This window comes from Caloenas nicobarica, chromosome 23, assembly GCF_036013445.1.
Source record: "Caloenas nicobarica isolate bCalNic1 chromosome 23, bCalNic1.hap1, whole genome shotgun sequence".
Lineage (NCBI taxonomy): Eukaryota > Metazoa > Chordata > Aves > Columbiformes > Columbidae > Caloenas > Caloenas nicobarica.
This window is the reverse complement of record NC_088267.1, coordinates 6,079,648-6,099,885: the sequence shown is the minus strand read 5'-3', so window position 1 is coordinate 6,099,885 and position 20,238 is coordinate 6,079,648. Positions and strand designations below refer to the sequence as shown.

At 47.0% G+C, this 20,238-nt stretch overlaps 1 protein-coding gene across 2 annotated transcripts in view; it reads right to left on the bottom strand.

The window, feature by feature from the left end:
* Nucleotides 1-20,238, bottom strand: part of WDTC1 (WD and tetratricopeptide repeats 1) — a 31,061-nt gene extending 10,823 nt beyond the window's left edge. For both annotated transcript variants that reach the window (XM_065650438.1, XM_065650439.1), the window contains exons 1-12: nt 20,020-20,238; nt 13,393-13,540; nt 11,222-11,305; nt 10,250-10,296; nt 8,960-9,071; nt 8,338-8,525; nt 7,350-7,532; nt 6,969-7,063; nt 5,792-5,907; nt 4,562-4,637; nt 2,722-2,818; nt 1,400-1,573 (exon numbers count right to left, since the gene is read on the bottom strand). In XM_065650438.1, coding sequence (XP_065506510.1) covers nt 1,400-1,573; nt 2,722-2,818; nt 4,562-4,637; nt 5,792-5,907; nt 6,969-7,063; nt 7,350-7,532; nt 8,338-8,525; nt 8,960-9,071; nt 10,250-10,296; nt 11,222-11,305; nt 13,393-13,500 — 1,280 coding nt within the window. In that variant the 5' untranslated portion in view covers nt 13,501-13,540; nt 20,020-20,238. The remainder of the gene's footprint in view (nt 1-1,399; nt 1,574-2,721; nt 2,819-4,561; nt 4,638-5,791; nt 5,908-6,968; nt 7,064-7,349; nt 7,533-8,337; nt 8,526-8,959; nt 9,072-10,249; nt 10,297-11,221; nt 11,306-13,392; nt 13,541-20,019) is intronic.

Below are 20,238 nucleotides of genomic sequence, written 5' to 3'. Positions count from 1 at the left end.
CTATAGCCCTTGCTGCTTGGAACGTGAAGGACTCCTCAGACACATACGTGGTTCAGCGTGGGACACTGTTCAACTGCATCACCCTCTTTCCCAGTGACACCCAGCCACTTTCTGCCATACACCAGTAAATGTTCCTAGCAGAAAAGTGCCCCGTTTTTCCCGCATCTGAGAAGGTATCGGCTCAGTACTACTTAAATTCCAATCGTTGCATGCCACAGAAACCCATTGTGCATATATTTTCACATCTTCCTCCTCCCGAAAACTATAGCAAAGCAGTAGCTGACACACAGAAAGGTTCGGATCTGCCAACATCCTTTGGGAAAAATGATTTCTATAAGAAAAATGTCATTCAGGAGATCAGCACTCGGCTTCTGTCTTCCATTCCTTAATCCCAACCTATTGTTCTTCTCCCTCTGAACACTGAGGTCTTTTTGAGGCAGCTCCCAAATCTCTGCTATTGCAAAATGGCCAGTAGGCCAGTTACCAACAGTCACAACAACGGCTGGCTGCTCTTTATCTTGGCAAGAAGATGGGAGAATTCATCCTGGGGATTTCAGCAGGGAGAGGAGAAGGATATCCTCACAAAGCAAATGTCGATGAAGGACCACAGCTATTTTAAATATGTTAATGGCAAGTCACGCTCCTCAGTCTTACCCTGCTCAAGGGGACAGATACTAAAATAACTGAGCTGTATCTTGCAGATGCAGCTCTGGCTATTGGTCAGAGAAGACATTACCTACTGCAGAGGCTAACAGAATATTTTGCAACAATTAAGGCAGAACCTCCCCCAGACTCTGCGGCACCAGTTGCCACCTCCCCAGATCCCTCAGGGGGGTTTGTTTCCAGTCACGAGGAGCGTGGGTTAGCCGGGGTAACACCGACCACCAGCTCGCATCTATCTGTGGTACCAGTTACTTGGATAAAGCAGCAACCAAAGCAACTCCAGGCAGTCCCACAACCACCTTATATCATGAAATACAAAGTTAGGAAGCACAGTAACCATTACCTCATCTGTTGACAGCAGATTTAGAGCCATACTCTAATGCAGATCAGAACTACTCAAAGAAATGCAAACACCCTTGGAGACACTCATAATGCTGTTACTCAGAAGTGGATTTTTGGTTTCTTTTTAAACAGGAAAGGAACAGAACGTTACTCAGCATGCCAGCGGGCAAAACGATGAGCTATTACCAGCTGTGCTTGCCTGTGCGGGATCTGTGGCTGTAATTTCTCCAAGACACACCACTGTGCAACCCTCTTGTTCTATGCCAGAGGTGACCCAGTTATGGTTTGATCCAATAACACCCACATCGGCAAATCGGGTGCTTCGCAGTGACCAACAAGGCAGCGCAGCACTCAGAAGTGACACTAAACTCCCCAATATTCTCTCCTTCCTTACCACTTGCGCTTCATGTAGGCAGCGGCTCTGTTTCCGTACAGCATGGCGTTGTTGGGGGCTTTCTGCACCGCTTTGCTGTAGAGCTGGATGGCTTGGGTCCACAGCTGGCAGGCGAAGGCCTCATTGGCTTGCTGCTTGATCCTCTCCAGGTAGGGAGGTAACTCCACTTGGGGACTGAAGGGAAAGCAGAAAGGAGCACAGGTAAGCCAGTAAAATGTCTGCAGTGTTTTGTTCTAGCTTAGCAAGTCCCAGCAAGCATTAGCCAATATCAAAAGTTTCAGAAAAAGGCAGAAGAGACCCTGTACCTGAATAACCTGAATGCAGGAGGAAGGTTTCTTTTTGACCATCGTGTGGCTGTTTCCATTTTTTCTTTATATACAGACATAAATTCAAAATTGAACAGTGGGTATTTTCAGCATCTAATCCCTCGGACTTCACAATACATTTTTTTTTGACTGCATAAACAACATTTCTAATCCTCTTTCAGCAATGTATACCAGAATGCAAATTCGGGAAGAAACCAAGCATCCTGCACAAAGCTGATGCTCAGCAACCCCAAATTCCAGCCACATCTCTGCTGCCGTGGTGGAGGGGCCATCTAGAGGAAACAAGCCGAAAAAATCCAACAAAGTAACTTTGGTGGAACCTAAGACTACCCATATATGGTATTAAGCAACTGTGTCTTGACTTTTAACCATGTCTCATCAGCTGGAGGAAAATCGGTCAGCAAGATGTGCTTCAAGTCTGCTTCTGCTTCGACCCAACTGCATTTTGCTCTGAAAGGAAAGCAAGCAGCAGGAACAATAGAAGAGGGCTCTCCATCCCTTCCTTGCTCACGTGCAGACTGCAGATACTCCTGTGTCACTGTCGTAAAGCAATTTTGGCTGCCTCGGTTCAGTCTGCAGCAGGAAGGTGCCCAAAAAAATGGCAAAGGGAAGCAAAGATCTTTCGACCTGACAGCCTCTCCCATTTACCAAGACACAGTTCCTGCAGGTCTGGAAGTAACAACCACTCAGGACAACTAAGAACACCTTGCTTCCAGGCCTGAAAAGTCATTTCTCAGTTCTGTCTGCAGCAATTCATCATAAGAGGGGAAAAATCCTCATGGACAACGCTTCTCCCATGAGGCTCTTGCCTGATCTGACTCTAGTTCGCAGCCCACGCACCAGAAGCAAATACAGCTCGTAGGGCAGAGGCCATTTGACAATCTAGTCAACATGCCAAGCGGATTTGCACTTGTTTAGCAGCGCCAAACCCCGGCAAGAGGAAGAGGATGAGAACAGAGCCGTAGGGCTTTCACGTAGGTAGGAATGTCCCCTTACCTCACATGTGCTCTTCCTTCAGACAAGCGGAAGCCATTGCTGTGGAGATGGATGCCATTCGACACGCCGTTGGTAGAGGTTTTTCCATTCTGCACTTCTGGAGGTTAGAAAAAAAAACCCATACAGCCACGCTAGGTATCAATGTAGATTATACAAACTAATATCTGAAGCTTCAGGGTTTTATTTTACAGCTGAGCCAACGCCCATTCAGAACAGAAATAAAACCTTCATGATTCCACACGTCCCACCTCCTCCAGCCACACGGATTTGATTTGCCTCCTTACATTGACTAAAAAAACCTTTGCAGCGTCCTTCGCAACACACAACTCTAGAACAGAAAAGTAGATACACGTAGAACTAAGTGTACACACAAAAAGAGAGGGCAGTGTGAACTGAACTGCCGTCAGACTAAGCCGAGGCCGTAATGGAAGCACCTGACCGATCATCAGAAGCCTGACATTTAAAACTGCTGTAGTAGTTAGTAACATTAGTAACTGTATATTTTACATTCAGTCAGATAAAGAATCATGGAGCTAAGCTGCTGAACAGTTAATAGAACAAGGAGGATGAGTAGAACTACTGGAGGAATCCAGTAAAAGAATTCCAGACGCTTTCCTCCTTCCGTTCTTTTCTTACCCTGCTGCTCAAGGAACTGTTACAAGCTGAACTAATCCTCTGAAGGTCATGCAGCCACATCACTTGCCATTTCTATAGAAAATATTCAGCTTCAAGCTTTACAAACTGCATTGACATTGCAGCTGGGAGTGCTCCTGCAGCCATTTCACGGGCTGGGAAACTGGGGACACCGTCCAACCCATCTACCAAACCGCTCGGAGATTTTGGTGCACAGAGACGTGCACGCACATGAAATTCAGCCTTTATACCGATACCGCCTTTTCACAGCCTTTGTCTGAATTTTCTGTACCCAACAGGGTGGAGCGTTTGCTGCAACCACAGCACCGTGAGCCTGTTCAAACGCTCTCCTGCCATTTAAAGCGTGACCTCACCAGATCCCGCCGTATGGATCGCCCACAGGCATTCAAGACAGAAGAGAAAGGCAGGCAGGACATGGATTTGCTACCAGGATGTGTGTGTTAGATTAAGGCCTAAGGCGCGCTGAGTACACAGATCAAACTCTGCCAGAGCGCTGGAAGAACAGGGAAGGGGCTGAGCAGAGAACACTCCCTGATAAGAGTCAGCTCTGCCCGGGGAATAATACTGCAGCCACTCTCTGCCTGCAGTATCTGTGTACAAACAGGCCCTGTAAGAAACAGGGCCAGGAATAAAAAGGCTTTTGGCTATACTTACTCATCAAATAAATAACTTTTTGATTCAACTATCTCACCCACCAGGAGGGATATTAGTGCCAGGCCAGATTCTTAGACTAGGGAAGAGATTGTTCTGTCTCTTTCCTAATGGGCGCATCAGGGGATAACGATGTATTCTACATTTTACTATTATGTTTAAAAAAATAAAAAACAACATACTATTTCCATGCCTATCCACAAAGTTTCCCCCTCTCAGTCAAAGGCAGGATACTGGGACCTCAACTTCTTGATGAAGTCTGCTTTATCTTTCGTATGGAGCTTTAAATATTCTCCTTAGTTCACACACACGTACACCTCTCAACAGCTCACTTCTCCCCTCAAGACACAAGTTTTGTCACTCTGTAGAAGCGTTTTAGAACTCGGGGTATGAACTGCACTGTAAAAACAGCCCAGGCACACCCATGCCCTAATTAATTTTCCTAGTTCCTGCCCAAACCAGGCTGCAGAGAGAGTCGTGTAGTACATGATTTTACTCTGCCTTCCACTCACTTTCAGGATGGCATCATACTTACCCCCTGAAGTATGGCACTTCTTCGGGAGGAGAAAAGTGTATGGTCGCTGTTTGTATGTTAGATCAAACAAATAGACCTAAGGAATGAAGAATGAGACAAAAAAAAAAAGTCAGTGAAACACAGATGCTCAAGTCACAGAAATAAACCAGGACTAGATGGGTACATGGTTCCATGTTTGTGTTTTGCTATTTCCAATTTTCTAACTGGGAATCTTGTTTACAGATGGGTACACGCAGGATGACAGCAGCACCAGTGGCACGTTCCATTCCAGCACTGGGTTCTGAAAGAATAATGCTAAGAAATAGGAGCCCTGTTGTACTCAAGAGGTAAGAAAACCCTCTCCGCACCTACAGAACTGAAAAGATGACCTGACCACAAGTGAACCTGCTCCAAAAGCTTCAACTCCAACAAGATATTTTAACTATGTAATTAACGCGGTGCACATGAAGAAACCAAGCATTTATTGACAGGGAAGATGCAGTACACTAAACCAAGGTAAAAGTCTCTCTAAGCTGAAACCAAGATTTCCTGAGAGACTCCAAAAGCAGCCCTGCAAAGCCCTAATTTAAAACTACTGGTGTAGGAACTGGCAGCCCAGATCAGACCCACAATTCATCTCACTCAGCACCTTCTCATAAAGGGAATAAGCGCACGTGTGAGAGAGATCTGTAGAGGACAACCATGGAGTAACCTGCCCACAAGCGAAGTTCCTCCTTAATCCATGCTGATTAATGCTGTCAGGAGGATTTTCTCATTTCACTGATGGGCTTTACAGAAGATCCATTAATATCACCCAGCGCTTAAAATTAAAGCAATCAATATTCCAGGTGAAGGCCTCCGCTTCTCTAAGTTCCTTATTCACTACATTATATTATAGACGCAGTTTGATGCTTCAAGAATGAGTTATGAAATCTTTTCTAGGTCATCAAAGGTCAGTTCCAGAACTGGTTTGGTTTTTTTGTGGGTTGGTTTTTTTTTCACTCTTCCAGAGAGTGAAATGTGAATTGGAAAACCAGAACAGAATGTGGTTCACGTTTGATCAGTGGTGGCACAACAAATGAATCCCTAATACCAAGCTTTTAGTCTGAATAAAACAGAAAGCAGTTTACAAATCAATCATATTACCCTCAGAGAAGGTGCTATACCCGTTTTCAAGAAAGCACAACGTACAGTGACTCGACACACACAACCAAATACGAAGTTTCTGCCAAACTGTAGCTGTTTCCCTACCTGCTCCCCTCCCATGTTGACCAAGAGCTCAGTGCCATCAGGACTGAAGGTGACGTATGTGGCCACCAGGACTCTCAGCCGGTTGTTGTAGTCTGGAAGCTTCACTGGAAGGTGCCCTGTGGAGACAAGAGATCCAGATGTATTAGCGGAACCGGTAACCGTTGTCTTTGTCCTACCCCAGCTGCTCCCTTTCACAAGAGGTTGTTAGGAGAGCAATGTCACTCCACATGCACCCAAGTGATTTTCCATGTCCCACGCTGGTTATTGAATCCTTCCATCAGCCACCAAAACACGGAGATGTGCGCAGCTGCCTCTTCACAAGTTCCAGGTATCAATTCTGCAAGGCCACCTCCATGTGAAGAGAAGACTGGATTTACAACTAGCTTGCTAACTATGAAGTCTGCAGAACGCAGCAAATCTCAGTTTTAGGGATTCGCTACAGATTCGGCTTCTGCAATTTGTGGCCATCTGCAAACAAGAACCTCCAACCTCAACCCTCTAAACAGGTTTCCTTAATAAAGCCCTCAGCACAATCAAACTAACACTCCTAAATATTCAGCTCACACACAGGTTCTTTTGCTTCAGACAGCAGATGTGTTGCATGACCAATTCAGATTTCTTAAATTCTCTGGCGGGACTCATCAGAAGCAAGACAGTCAAAACTGGTCTGCTGAACGTGCTGGTCTAAGACACTTGAAAAACAATCAAACATTTTTGGGGAAAAAACATAGTAAATAACGAGCACTGGAAAAGAATGTCATCGCGATTGCCCAGATACTGCATCGCTGGTTCTTCATGTGCAGGATGAGGATGAGCCACTTCTGTGCCAAAAAGATGTTGAAGGGCAGCCTTGCTGGGACCAGTTCCAGGAGAAAGCCTAGAGCACCCAGGTTATCCAGTCCTTGACTTCCCAATAAAAGTGACAAAAAGGCATTTACACTAGACCAGAAGTGAGGCCAGCTCACCAACACACACCACTGCCAAATCAGGGAGAGTGAGCAGATAACGTCAGCAAGAATTCACAGCACAGAAGTGAAATAAACTGCAATTCTGTGGAACATCCCTGTATCAGATAAGAGCTCTTCAAGCAGCGGTTTCTGGTGTGATGGGTGCAACTCTGCTTCTTCAGGCATTAACTTAAAGTCCCATCAGTCACCCCCAGCACAGGTTCCCGTACCTGCCACATAGTACTGCGCTGCTCCATCCGGGAGGGGCTTCTGTCGGTCGCAGAATGTGTGAACTCCGGCTGAAGGACTCTGCTTCATGCTTTTTCTGTCCAAAAAGAACAATCTTATAATCACAGCATTCAACTGCTGGAAGCCTGATCTATGCTGACACTTGTTGTTCACACACAAGGGCAAGGCCGACACAGCTGTGCAGTCACAAGCTGGCCTCACACAGCGCAGTGCACTTGCACAAATTAAAATTATTCTCTGGGTGATAAAAGAATACTGGTAAAACTCCACAGCAGGACAATCAAGAGCCAGATCATTGCAACTCCTCCTTCCCACCACAGCCTTGGACAGATTTCTGTACCAATCATGTCAGTTGCCATTACCGGTGGTTGTGGATCATGCGTATGTCGTAGAGCCGCACAAAGGGGCCGCTCGCCCCTACTGCTAAGTAGTTGTTATCTTGGGGGTTGACCGTCAGGCATTTGGCCTCCACCAGCTGCCCGCAGTACTCCGTCAGGTCTATCAGGACTTCTGAACGTTTGCTGTTCTCCCGCAGATCGTACTGTCTGCAAAGGGAAGGGAGTGTCAGGCAGCCCGTGCCACTAGACAATGGAATCACAGAATCATTTTGGTTGGAGAAGACCCTCAAGCTCATGGAGTCCAACTGTTTCCCCAGACCTGGCACTGCCCCATGTCCTGAGAACCTCATGTCCATCTGTCCAACCCCTCCAGGGATGGTGACTCCACCACTGCCCTGGGCAGCCTGTTCCAATGCCCCACAGCCCTTTGGGGAAGAAATTGTTCCCCAGATCCAACCTCAACCTCCCCTGGCACAACTTGAGGTCGTTTCCTCTGAAGAGATGACACTAATGACATTAAGTGCTATTTGTGCCACCGGTTACTGGAAGCCCCTCAGTTCAATAGACACTAGGCCTCAGTACCGGGATAACCACTAAAACCAGCTCTATAATGTGCACAAAACTATTCATGTTCCAAATTAAAGTCCCAGTCGTGACCTCACGAACAGCAGTTCATATGAAAAGCAGAACAGACTCTCGTAGTAACATTGCTCATTTTAGAGCCTCAATGACTCTGGAGGGAAAACGTTGCTCAGTGTTGTATCTCCTCTCCATTTGATGTAGTCGTTCCCTTCTTGGCCTCCCTTTTCAGTGGAGAAAAATAGAGGAGCTGAGGAGAGTACTTACCAGAGGAGTCTACATTTCAAGATGAATCCTGCCCGTTTCAGGAAAAGGAAAGATTAGCTTAAGCTCTTTAGTACAGAGACAGTTTCTCTTCAGATCTGTGCACACTACACACTGCAGTGGATCCTAATCCAATTAATTTTGGGGCAGAACAACTAGAGTTCCGTACCTGATTAGCCCGTCTTCTGCTGCACTCCAGAAAGTGTTAGGCCACATGGGAGCTGTGGCAATCCGCTTAACTCTGTTGGTGTGATCTCCAAACATGTGGATGGTCTCCTTGACAGTCAAGTCATGGACGTGCACTTTGGAATCTGCAGCTCCCGTGATGAGGATCCGATCCCCTGAATGCGGCAAGAACTGTGGGGGACAGATTTGACATTTAAAAGCAAGAAGTGCTGACGATGTTCATATAGACACGGCCGAGCTGGCCTGGCACGTCACAGAGCAGCTTGGTTTTAGGAACACAGGATGACCCACGTTATTACCTACATTACACATAGGCCAGTGAGCACACTCAAGAGTCACCAGCTCCAGCGACACACAAAACGGTCTCATCCCAATTTGCTACAACCATTTCCTTTGAATTTACAAAGAGAATGAGATAAGTCCAGGAGCCGCATAAACTAAGAAGTGCATGTATTAGATTTAATGTAATTTTTCCCTGACATTACAAATATTAAATTATTTGGAAGGGGAAATTGCCTGCGGGAAAATGTTTCCCAGCAAGAATCTATTCTCTTGCTGCCTAGGTCACTGATTTTGTTAGCTGTTCATTCCACGTAACCATATACCTTGACGGAAAAGATGTTTGCAGTATGTCCCGTGTGCATAGAAAGGAGTTTCTTGTGGTGCAGAGGATCCCAGACAATGGTATGCTGGTCATCAGAGCCAGAGGCCAACAAGCTAAAAGAAACAGAAGACAAGTATGCATCAGGTATTCTGTTCTAAGCTGTGCCAAATTTCTTAGAGTGGTTTGACCACAGCCATTAAGTTAATTCAGCTCCAAGCAGCCCATTTCCTCCCTCTTTCCTCAGCCATGTGTTCTTGTTGCTCCCCGTGCACCGATCCATTCAGCCGGTTCAGGGAGCTAAACCAGCCAAACGTCAACTCCGCAGCAAATAAAGCGAGAGTTTGTCGTTGGTTTAGCTCACCGAACCAGCTCACCACAGACTCGGGTGGCACAGGGGACAACAACAGGAGCATTTGGTCAAGAACAAAACGCAGGGCCTCCATTTTCCTGATTAGCCTGGCTTAATTAACTGCTCTGCATCATCCGCAATTCATTCCCGGACTTTGGATGTGCCCAAGCAGTCTCAGGCCAGGGTTCTCTCAGTGATTCACAGACTTTTTTTCAGTGCAGGGTGTGGGAGCGGTATCGCAAGGCGCCGTTTGCCTTGTTCATCTATCTTCATTCCAAGCAAAAGAATCTGACATCTGCAACCATCAGCTGTTTTAAACTTAGTTCCTTGCAGCCAGATCTCTTTCAAATACATGAAATTTTCACTAGTAAATAATCCTGAGTATTATCAGACAGCAAGACTTTGGATCTTACGAGAGGTATGTCAAAAATACATGCTCTTCTATCCAGCCCTTTCTCATGCAGATACTCTATTCCACTTGGCTAACAGAAATGCTCTTATGTTTAGTTTCCCTCTCAAATCGGAGAGAGGGGTAAATGCTCTGCCTCTCTCCCTTATATATTTGTCCCCCAGCAGAAGCTTTGAAGAGCACGGTGAAGGGGGTGGGGAAATGTCACTACCAGCTGGGCAAATCCTAAAGATCCATTATAATCCATAATACCACTTAAGAGAAGAGAAGCAGCCTTCAATCTCCACTTCTTAGTCTGACCATTTCCCTTCTGAACTCACGAAAGGGGCGTTTCTAATAATAACCAGATATATTTAACAAAATAAAGCTTCTTTTGAAGCCTGAGCTCTACTACAGTTCAAAACTTGGAGCCTGAGCTCCACTTTACCAGGAATGGGAAGCAGCTGCTTATGATAAAGACACCCCACGTCCTCCTCTTGGGAGAACCTGGGGTTATGGGTTTGTTTATCCCCCAAATCAAGGCACATACTTACTCTCCTTTTTCATTCCATTCTAGACAGTTGACACACCCAGAGTGACCCTGAGGAAAACAAAATTTAAAAAGGGAAGATGGTATTACACAAACTTCAGACTTATCAAACAGAGCTGTTCTAAGACAAGGACACAGAGAACTCCCTGCACAAAACAACTTGTTCCCATACAAGCAGGTTTTTTTATTCCAACCCTGAAAAAAAAAAACCAAAACCAAAACACCCACATGGCAGATAAGCACCTCCAGAAAAGACAGACATGCTATAGCAGGTGGGGTAGAAAAGGCAAAATGAAACACGTTTTTTTAAAAAGTGTACTGCTGAATAAAATGGCAGTTTAGTCTCAGAGGCTACAAATGAAATCCTGCTGTACACATGGAAAGGTGACTTTGCTTCGAAAGCCCTTGGCTAGGCTGACAAATTACATGTACAGGTTCTCTGGGAACGCTGGGAAAATGCACTTTTGATAACTCTTTTAGAAGCACCTTGCTGCTGGGTGACTATATCACACATCTTCATCCAAATTAACTCCCAGCTGCAACAGGAAAGGCTAAGAGAGCACCAAGTAGTGTTCGATATGGGACATGTGGTAGAAAAAGGAGGATAAACGAGTCCTTTCCTCCCCTAAACCAAGATATATTTTTAGGCTGTGTCAGACTGCAATACAACCACCTATTCTTTAGGTCTTGAGTGTCAGAGCTGAGTGTCTTGCCCAGCTGACAGTTGCCTTCTCTGGGTACCCCATTACGATCAGTCGATCGACACCCGTTAAAGGTTTGCGTGTAGATGCGTTATTTAACGCAGAAAGCTCACACAAGATCCCACCGAGCTATCCCTGGCTCTAATGCAGTTCAGAGGACGACGTAATCAGTACCTATCCCATCCAGGAGAATTCTGTACACTCCCGCATGCTGTCTTTTCTGCATTAAGTTGTACAAGTAGCTCAGTTTGTTATTTTAAACAGGACCCACTCACTTGCAATTCTGCTTCCAGGCCCAGGCGTCGAATGAACGGATCGGTGACATGATAGTGTCGCTCGAAGCCCAGTGCACCCCTCTCCTGCAGGAAGCAAACAATTGCCACACTGACTACAGCAATACAAATACACTCCTTTTTTTTTTCCTCTTTAGGAGAAGATTCAAGAACTTTAAAAATCAAGCAGGGTCCCTGCCACGTATTGGGGTGTCTGTAGCATTAGGTACCTGTCCTGTAGTAGGGAGACATGGTCTGCATCATCTCCAGGTAGGCGGTTTGTAATTCTTGAATTCATTTAAAATGATGTTTATCTAATTGCCAGCCTCCAGCTGGGTAGCCAAGATGTATTTTGAGAGGCCTGCACCAAGACAGAATAAGTTGCCTATTTTGGGGCCAGAAACGATGCCTGTCGCTATCCCTCGGCAAGGATTTTGAAAGCAACTCACTCCTGAAGACCACGGCTGCCCAGAATTCTGCCATTACACAGAACTTTATCACCATCACGGGGCAAAGTACTGGGGAATGTAACTGGGAAGCGTCCGTTAGAGACGGCTTATTTGATCAGAAATGGAGTAGGAGCGCGTGGCTGCAGCACCACAGCACAGCCTGTTCTGCAGGGAAGGGAACAGCTGCTGCAAAACCGCCGCAGTACAAATGAAGGTGAAGAAAACGGGACAGTTGTTTCCCCTGTGAGCTCACAGGGTCCACAGATGCGTGAGCAGATGGCTTCCATGAGAGAAGGCCAACTGCAGAGGCAGGCGTGAAGAAAAGGGAATGCAAGTCATGTTTTGGATGGAACATCTCATGTCCGAGGAGATTCCGCCCCAGAACCTGATTCAGCCTCGGTCCCGTCCCATGCTGTGCTATAGTCAGGCGACTCAAGCCATCGTTATCACAATTTATAGATGAGAACACTAATGTCAAAAATCATAGTTACGGTACTAGGAACACGTCAGGAGTCACAGGGCGGGCACAAAGAACTAGTGTACGACGTTACAGCTCTGCAGAGCAACGTTAAGCAATGAGCTCCACACAACAAAAGCTTTTGAAAACAAAATTGAGACAGACATAAGGGGATTGGAGGAAAACCAAAACTGAACAGACTTTTTGTAGCAACTTCCATTACAAATGTGAAACCCCTTGACATATTTTTACAGATAGCACTCCCAAAACACTGTTGGGCCCAGTGCAAGGTGCTGCAGTTATAATTGCCTTGCTATTGCAACCTCAGTGGCCTTGTGAGCTCTGTGCAGTAGGATATTGCTTCTTCTACAAGGAACTGTCAGACTTAGCAACCTTTCCAAGGTCACACACGGAAGTCTAACAGAGCAGCCAGGGTGAAAAAGTCCCAGGCTAATGCTCTAACCACAAAACCATTCCTTCTTTGCTAGAGCCGCAAAATAAATCTTTGCACATGGATTAAATAGCAAGCTTATAATACAAAGTTTGGTACCAAACTGCAAAGCAAGCATTCAAGCTCCTAGTTCCTTATTCTGGCCACTAACAGGCCACTTTTGTGAATGCTGATTACCAGCAAAGCTGCAAATGATTTAAGGCCTCTGAGTCCAAGTAATAATTGCCTATTGTGTCTGCGGGAGCTAGTCCTTTCACGTTAACAGATATTTCACAAATGCAGCCATCAGATGACTGATTCAACCACCGCAGAAGTTTTTCCCTGCACAAAGGAAGCAAACACACCACTCTTTAAAGAAAAAGAGATAGAAAGAGACTGAGACAGAGATCGTCAACTCTACTACAGTCAGAAAATACCTTTGATGGCAAGATCACACAAAGAGAACACGTAAAGCAGCAGACAGAAAACTCTCGAGGGAAGCTGGCTAAAGGTTCTTTGTGGTACCCAAACACAAGCAGCTAGATTTTTCTCTTCAATGTTGTGCTCGAAAGGAACAGACCTGCTGATGTCAAATCAGCGAGGTGCGCTCCTGCTAGGAAGAAGAACCGTTACGCCACGCTCCATCCCAGCTCTTCGTTAAGGACAGCGATAGGTCCTATGTGTTTGCTTTCTTAAGCTTCTTATACAGCTTATCGATACATAAGTAGCAGAGATCTTTTCAGAAGTAAAGGCAACAACACAAGTATTACGCGATGCAGCAAACACCGATTCTGTCTGCTCTCCACCCAACACAAGCGAGCGCTTGGCCAGCACGTACCTTGATCTGTCTGTGGATGATGTCTCTGGTAATGTTGGCTTTCGCCATCTTCTGGCAATGGGGCAGATGAAGAGAAGCTATCGGAAGAGCTGCTGTGCATCCAAGCATGCCACCAGAGCAAAGATCCACACCAAGGGCGTTTAATTACCTGCAGGACACAACAGGGAGGGAACAAAGGCAGGCAGACAAATACATTAGGCCATTCATATACAACGTCAAGTACTTGATTTTCAAAAAACAGCAGTGGTTAAGAACTGAAAAGTTTTGTATAAAGGCTTCTGCAAGAAACTTGAGGATGGGAAGGAACAAGGTAAAACTGAAGAACATCTGACGTAAGAGGCCATCCCCAGTTTGCGGAGAAATCCACGACGAGCACAACTCCAGATCTACATCAGCCTCAAAAAGTACCATTTTTATGCCAGCAAAGACCCCGCAAGGCCAGGGCAGCACCCTGTTCCACAGCTGACCTCCCACCATCACACGGCCACTCATGTCCAATTTCACATCTCCCAAACTCTCCAATCAACAAGACTTATTATACTGTGAATAACAAAGCATCGATATTTTTGGCCACCTTTTCTCTCTCGTTTACTATGCTTGATTATCAGCCAAAAAAAAAGAACTGAAAGGGCATAAGTGTTCCTTAGAAATCACAACAGCCAACCATCAGGTGACACTATCATCTCAGCACTCAATTACATTAGCAACAGAAAAGGGGCGATCATTTAAAGTTGTATTTCCAGGAGAAATTAAAAGTTTTCCACACTGTTAACGGAGTTCCATATTTAATGCACTAACCTAAATAATTTAAACCATATAGAATTAACTAAATCTGCCAGAAAACATTCAGATTGTGGAGTCAATGTCACAACCCTGCCCAGCAAAGGACTAGTCAGTCTCTGAGAAATTATGTAGTTCACCTCATCTACACACTGCAGGCCCTGAGCTGTCCCATTTTGGTATTTCTACAGTTCTCTTAAAAAAATAAAAAATTTAAACACTCATTTTGTCCTACGTAACCCAATAGTTTTAAATTCTCTTTAAAAGCTTTCACAAGCAGAACAAGCCCAAATTTTCAAACGTGTCCTCTTCTGAACGAGGAAATGCTGATTCACTGAAACAAGAACATTTCACAGAAATGCAGCAACAAATAACTCGGCTGAGGTCAGGCTGAAGTTTCAACAAACCCTGCCTGATTCTCCACTAGTTCGTCTGTCGGGTTGCTGCGAAACGAGGGTTTCGACCGTGAGTGACTTCAGGTAGGAGGTACCAAGAGTTCCCATTTCCTCACAGAAAGCAGAGTTTGGCCAACGTGGAAGTTCGGATTGCTGTCCTAACACAGCTGGCTCCTCCGTGCAGCTCGGCAGCAAACACAGAAATGTCATTCAGACGTACAGATAGCAAGAAAAGCTAAAAAACAAACTGAAAATTGGAATTTGGAGCAGTAGGCTCCTAAGCAAGAATTTTTGGGAAGCCGCAGGATCTCTTGAGTACAACACAGAGAAAAGGCATAGGTGTTTGTGGGTCTCTGCAGATGCATGTCCCTACAGCAGCCGATGAGCAGCCCTCAGGGTTGTATTCCAGCCCTATTTTGTAAGTATGATGAGAATAAAACTGATGAAATTCCCATAGTGAGCGCAGGCCTTGAACACAAGGTGAGTCGGGACAGCGGGAGGACTTTGCTCCTGCTCCATGCCCAGCGAGGGCTAATAAGGCCGTACCTTCCCCAGCTCCTATTCCAACCCCAGACACACACACGCAGCCCAAACTCACCCCATCCACATCCAGTGTCTGCAGCAGAGATTTCCAGTAAAGCAAATGGCCTCTGCCACGCACCTCAACTTCACCAGGGTGGAAGAAGCTCAACTCGCACCCCCAGATGTTGGAGCAGTTATCTGAGATTTTTTGGATCCCACCATCTGTTTTAGTGAGTAAATCAGGGGTTCCCTAGAATCCACTGGCCAGCCTGAAACTGAGCGAGTCTGTACGGATTTGTCTGTCACGTATCACGTACCTATTTAACCCACATTCCCTTTTACTCCAGAAGCAGAATCATAGAATCATTTTGGTTGGAAAAGCCCCTCAAGCTCATGGAGTCCAACTGTTCCCCCAGCCCTGGCACTGCCCCATGTCCTGAGAACTTCATGTCCGTCTGTCCAACCCCTCCAGGGATGGTGACTCCAGCACTGCCCTGGGCAGCCTGTTCCAATGCCCCACAGCCCTTTGGGGAAGAAATTGTTCCCCAGATCCAACCTCAGCCTCCCAGGAAAGCCAGCATGCAGGCCCAAGAAGACACCTTATGTTTTAAGCATATTTAACCTCACTCACTCTCATGTTAAGTAATACTGGTTCATTCCCAGGCTTAATAGCAGGAGGCAGCAAAGTGAATGCATTTGCTCATCAATATTTCACACTAATTCTTGTAGTAGATGATTAAGCTATCAGATTTTGGTACCTATCCTCTGGCTTTCCACCTGAGCTTAGAGGAGGTATTGGTTTGCATGTTTATAGAGACAGAGTCTACAGGGAGACAACAGCAGCTGTCCTAGAGAAGAGCTCACAAGCACGGGAAGGAAGGGAGGCAGGAACCTGCAGCAAAGTGCGTGGAGGGGCTGGAGCGAGTTGAGAGAAGGGAACGGAGCTGGTGAGGGGCTGGAGCACAAGTGTGATGGGAGCGGCTGAGGGAGCTGGGGGTTCAGCTGGAGAACAGGAGCTGAGGGGAGACCTGATCTCTGAACTGCCTGAAAGGAGCTTGGAGCCGGGGGGGGTCGGGCTCTGCTCCCCAGGAACAAGCGCCAGGACCAGAGGAAACAGCCTCAAGTTGCACCAGGGGAGGCTGAGGTTGGATTTAGGAACAATTTGTTCCCCAAAGGACTGGGAGTTTAATTTGGAACGTGAATAGTTTTGTGCACATTATAGAGCTGGTTTTAGTGGTTATCCCGGTACTGAGGCCTAGTGTCTATTGAACTGAGGGGCTTCCAGTAACCGGTGGCACAAATAGCACTTAATGTCATTAGCGTCATCTCTTCAGAGGCAATGGCCTCAAGTTGCGCCAGGGGAGGTTGAGGTTGGATCTGGGGAACAATTTCTTCCTCAAAGGGCTGTGGGGCATTGGAACAGGCTGCCCAGGGCAGTGCTGGAGTCACCATCCCTGGAAGGGTTGGACAGACGGAGATGAGGTTCTCAGGACATGGGGCAGTGCCAGGGCTGGGGGAACGGTTGGACTCGATGAGCTTGAGGGTCTTTTCCAGCCAAAAGGATTCTACAATTTGATGATTCTAAAGCACCTCAGCACAAGGGCAGGTGGATCTTGCTGCCTCTGCAGCTCAGAGGTGAACACGGGAAACCAGGCCAGACCCATCGCTACCTGTGTCCCAGGCCAGCTCCACATCCACGTGCCAGCTGGGCTCAATAAAGCCACATTGCTGGAGATACCCACGGGGATGTGGTTTCCAGACACACTTTTCTGCTAATTTCTGCAAGAAACGAGATGACTGCTAACTCAAAAAGCAGCTTCAAGTCAAACGCGAATACATGAGCCCAAGGTGTCTCTCTTGTCTAGACAGGACTTGGTTTGGCGACCAAATGTTGTAAAATGCTTAAAGGTCTCCCAGAACATGTGTATATGCTTGGCCAGGAAGACTCTAAGAGCCTTTCTTGCTTTCCTGATGCTGTTTTTTTGTTGTCTGACAGGTATTGCGCAGCTGCAAAGCCTTCGGCAACCTTCAATTATCATGGAATCACAAACAAAGAATGAAGAAGTCCCAAATTCTCATTCCAGGTCCGACTTTGTCCATTAGTCACAACTGGTCACAATCCCAGACTCACATTCGCCGTAAATATCATAATTAATTAGTTCTGGAGTTAATACACGTAGAGTTCTTACTATGAAACAATCATTAAGTGCTCTTAACACTAGATATTATATTGACCACACCACTATTCATGGAGATCAACAGTTTCTAATTATGTTAGAAACTGATCCTGGCATAAAGCATAAAATCCCCTAAGATTTGTAGGTCTCCTGGAAAAAAATATATAAATAATCAGAGAAAAATAAACAGTGTCTCTGATTTCTTAGACACATATAGGCTTCCAATCATGAAGCCCCTTCAAAGAGTCTGTGCATTTGTTACCACTAAAGGCATGGAAATTTGTATAAGATGTTCCTCTTTCAGCAAAACCTCCCAGTTTTGTTCCAGCAAAAACTGCCATGCAAATTCTGTTCGCTTTTAGATATATTGTTTCTTAAACCATTCAAGCAGTTCTCTGGCTTTTAACTAAACCTGCGCAACCAACTCATGATGAAATGAGAGGATTAAGTCCCGGTGACAAGGAACAATTTCGGATAAATCTGCACTACTGCTACCAGTGATGATCCCACAAGCAGCTTCACTTTGGCCACCCGTAAGAGACCATTGTGACCTTTTTTGGTCATTTATTAGATGATGCCGGAGCACGTTTTTCCATCACCCTTCACAAGCGTGTCTGCACTCAGTTCCAAGCAAGGACAACCTTCCCTTGTCCCTCACTGTTCCAAACCTGCCTGGAACACCCCAGACAGGACTGAAAACATGCGATCCGGTTAAAATCTTCACCTCATCCATGGCGACACCGCAAAGCATACAGAGGGACCATCCCAGCTGCAGTTCACCCGCGGACTCTTCTGCTCCCGCGACACAAAGCTCCAGGGGCAGAAAAAGAACTTTCGCACACTTGGCCTTTAAATCTGCAGTAAAAAATTAACAAGCCGCAGATTTCTGCAGGCTGTGGGCTCAAAAGCTGCCAGGCTCTATTTACACTGACAGTAACTTACAAGCCTCTTAAGCTCCTGAAAAAGTGTGCTTTGAAAGGGTGCTTCAGGGTATGGGGAGAGCGGCGAGTAACACGATTCTCTGGCTTTCCCCAGCTGGATCTTCTAATTTTCCTGAAACACTCGCTCCAAGTCTGGAAACAAAGCCTCGACACCGATAATGCAAACAATTCGCTTGTTTTAATATTGAATGGTCCCAACGCAGCTGGGATTTGGGGGGTTGTTCCTTCGCTTGAATGTATTTTCCCCTCACAGAACCACCTACACACACCCCCCAACCTCACACACACAATAACGCACTGACACAGACGGGGCTTCAAAGTTCAAACCTGGTGACCACCGCCCTTTCGAAAAGCTCCATCAACACGAAGAAACTCCACAAAGCAGCAGCACTCGTTCTTAAATGAGCAATCCAAATCCTCACTGTTCGGATGCACCCAAGTTTCTCAGCCTCCAAACTCAAGGTCATTGATAAAGCACCAGTCTGCACACTACGAGCCTTGTGGATCCACAACTCATCCCAAAGGAAGATTCCTGTGACCCTTCCCTTAAGCATCTGTAAATTACTTCACCCGTCCAAATACCACCTAGGACCCAACTCAGCAATCTTTAGCCTCACAACTTGTTTTCCCTATCCTCTTTACCTTGACTTTCCAGGGGGTCATGGATCAAATTAAAATATATACATATAAATAGGTCAATTTTTTTAACAAATCGAGAGAAACAAGAAGAAATGATCTGGTTAACAGCAGATACCTCGCAAAAAGAAGGTTTTGCTACAGCTGATGGAGTTGCCAGGAGCAGCAGTCGCTCCCCAGGACAGATGGCTCAGAACACGGAGCCAGCCAACAACGGAGGAGCTGCTAAAACAAAGGTGGACAGGAGAGGAGGTGGGAGCTGCGACCTGACAGACCTGGCACAAGAGGATGGTAGTGTCAGGGAAAACTTTGATATGCCTAGAGACACAGCGCTTAGAGCTTGGGCAGCTGCCCCCTAAGCTGGCATCGTACCTTTAGTCTTCATTCTCCAGCTGATCACCCACAGGAAAAAAAGAAGATGCAAGACAACCCCTCAGCCCAGCACAAGTTACAGTCTGATGCCAAAACCCACATGGCCCAGTAGTTCCAGGAAGGAGTTTCGCCAGCAGACACTGGGCAGAGGAGGAAAGGTTGATCTCTCCAAGCAAGGGGCTCCAGGACACCCGCTGGGGCAGGGGAGAGTTTCAGGTGAAGGCTTTAGTGAGGGAAAGCGGAGCAGGGCAGAGTCAGCCCCTAGGAAAGGGGAGAAGAAAGTGAGGCCAGGGCAGTGCCAGGTGTGGGATGGGGGAAAAGAGGAGCCAAAAAGCAGGGGCTGAACCTTGGGGGTGGGTAGCAGCCAGAGGATGTGGGTATCAACAGGGCTGGGGGGAAAGGGGTGCTTGGTTGGGGGGGCAGGCAGAAGGGATGGAGAAAACGGGGGGTGAGGGGCTGGAGGGGGGGCTGGATAAAGGAGGGTTTCTGAAGAGGGATGGGGTCTGGCTCCTGGAAAAGAGGAGTGGGGGGAATGTCTGGCAAGGAGATAAGGGGGGGGCAGCTGACAGAGCCTGGGGTGGGGGTAACCCACAGGAAAGGGGGGACAGCAGGAGGTGTGCGGGGAACTGTCAGATGAGGGGCGGGGGGGGCTGCTGACAGGAAAGGGGGTGCAGGGGGGGACAGGTGAACAGGAAAGGGGGTGCAGGGGGGATAGCTGACAGGAAAGAGGGTCCAAGGGTGGACGGCTGACAGGAAGGAGGGGCTGGAGGCGGGCGGGGCCCCGCCGGCCCTCGGGACCGTTACCTGTCAGGCCTCCCGGGCACAGCGGGCACTGGAAGTTGCGAGGCTCCATCCATGCGGGGGGGAGAGCGGGACCGAGAAGAGACGGCAAACCACAAAGGCCCCGCGGCCACCGGGCGCCGTCCCCGGGGCTCGGGCAGGGCCCTGAGGTGCGGGCCGGCCTAGGCCCCGGCCGTGCCCCCCGCCCCCTGCCCTGTTTACCCCTCCAGCTGTCCGGGGCTC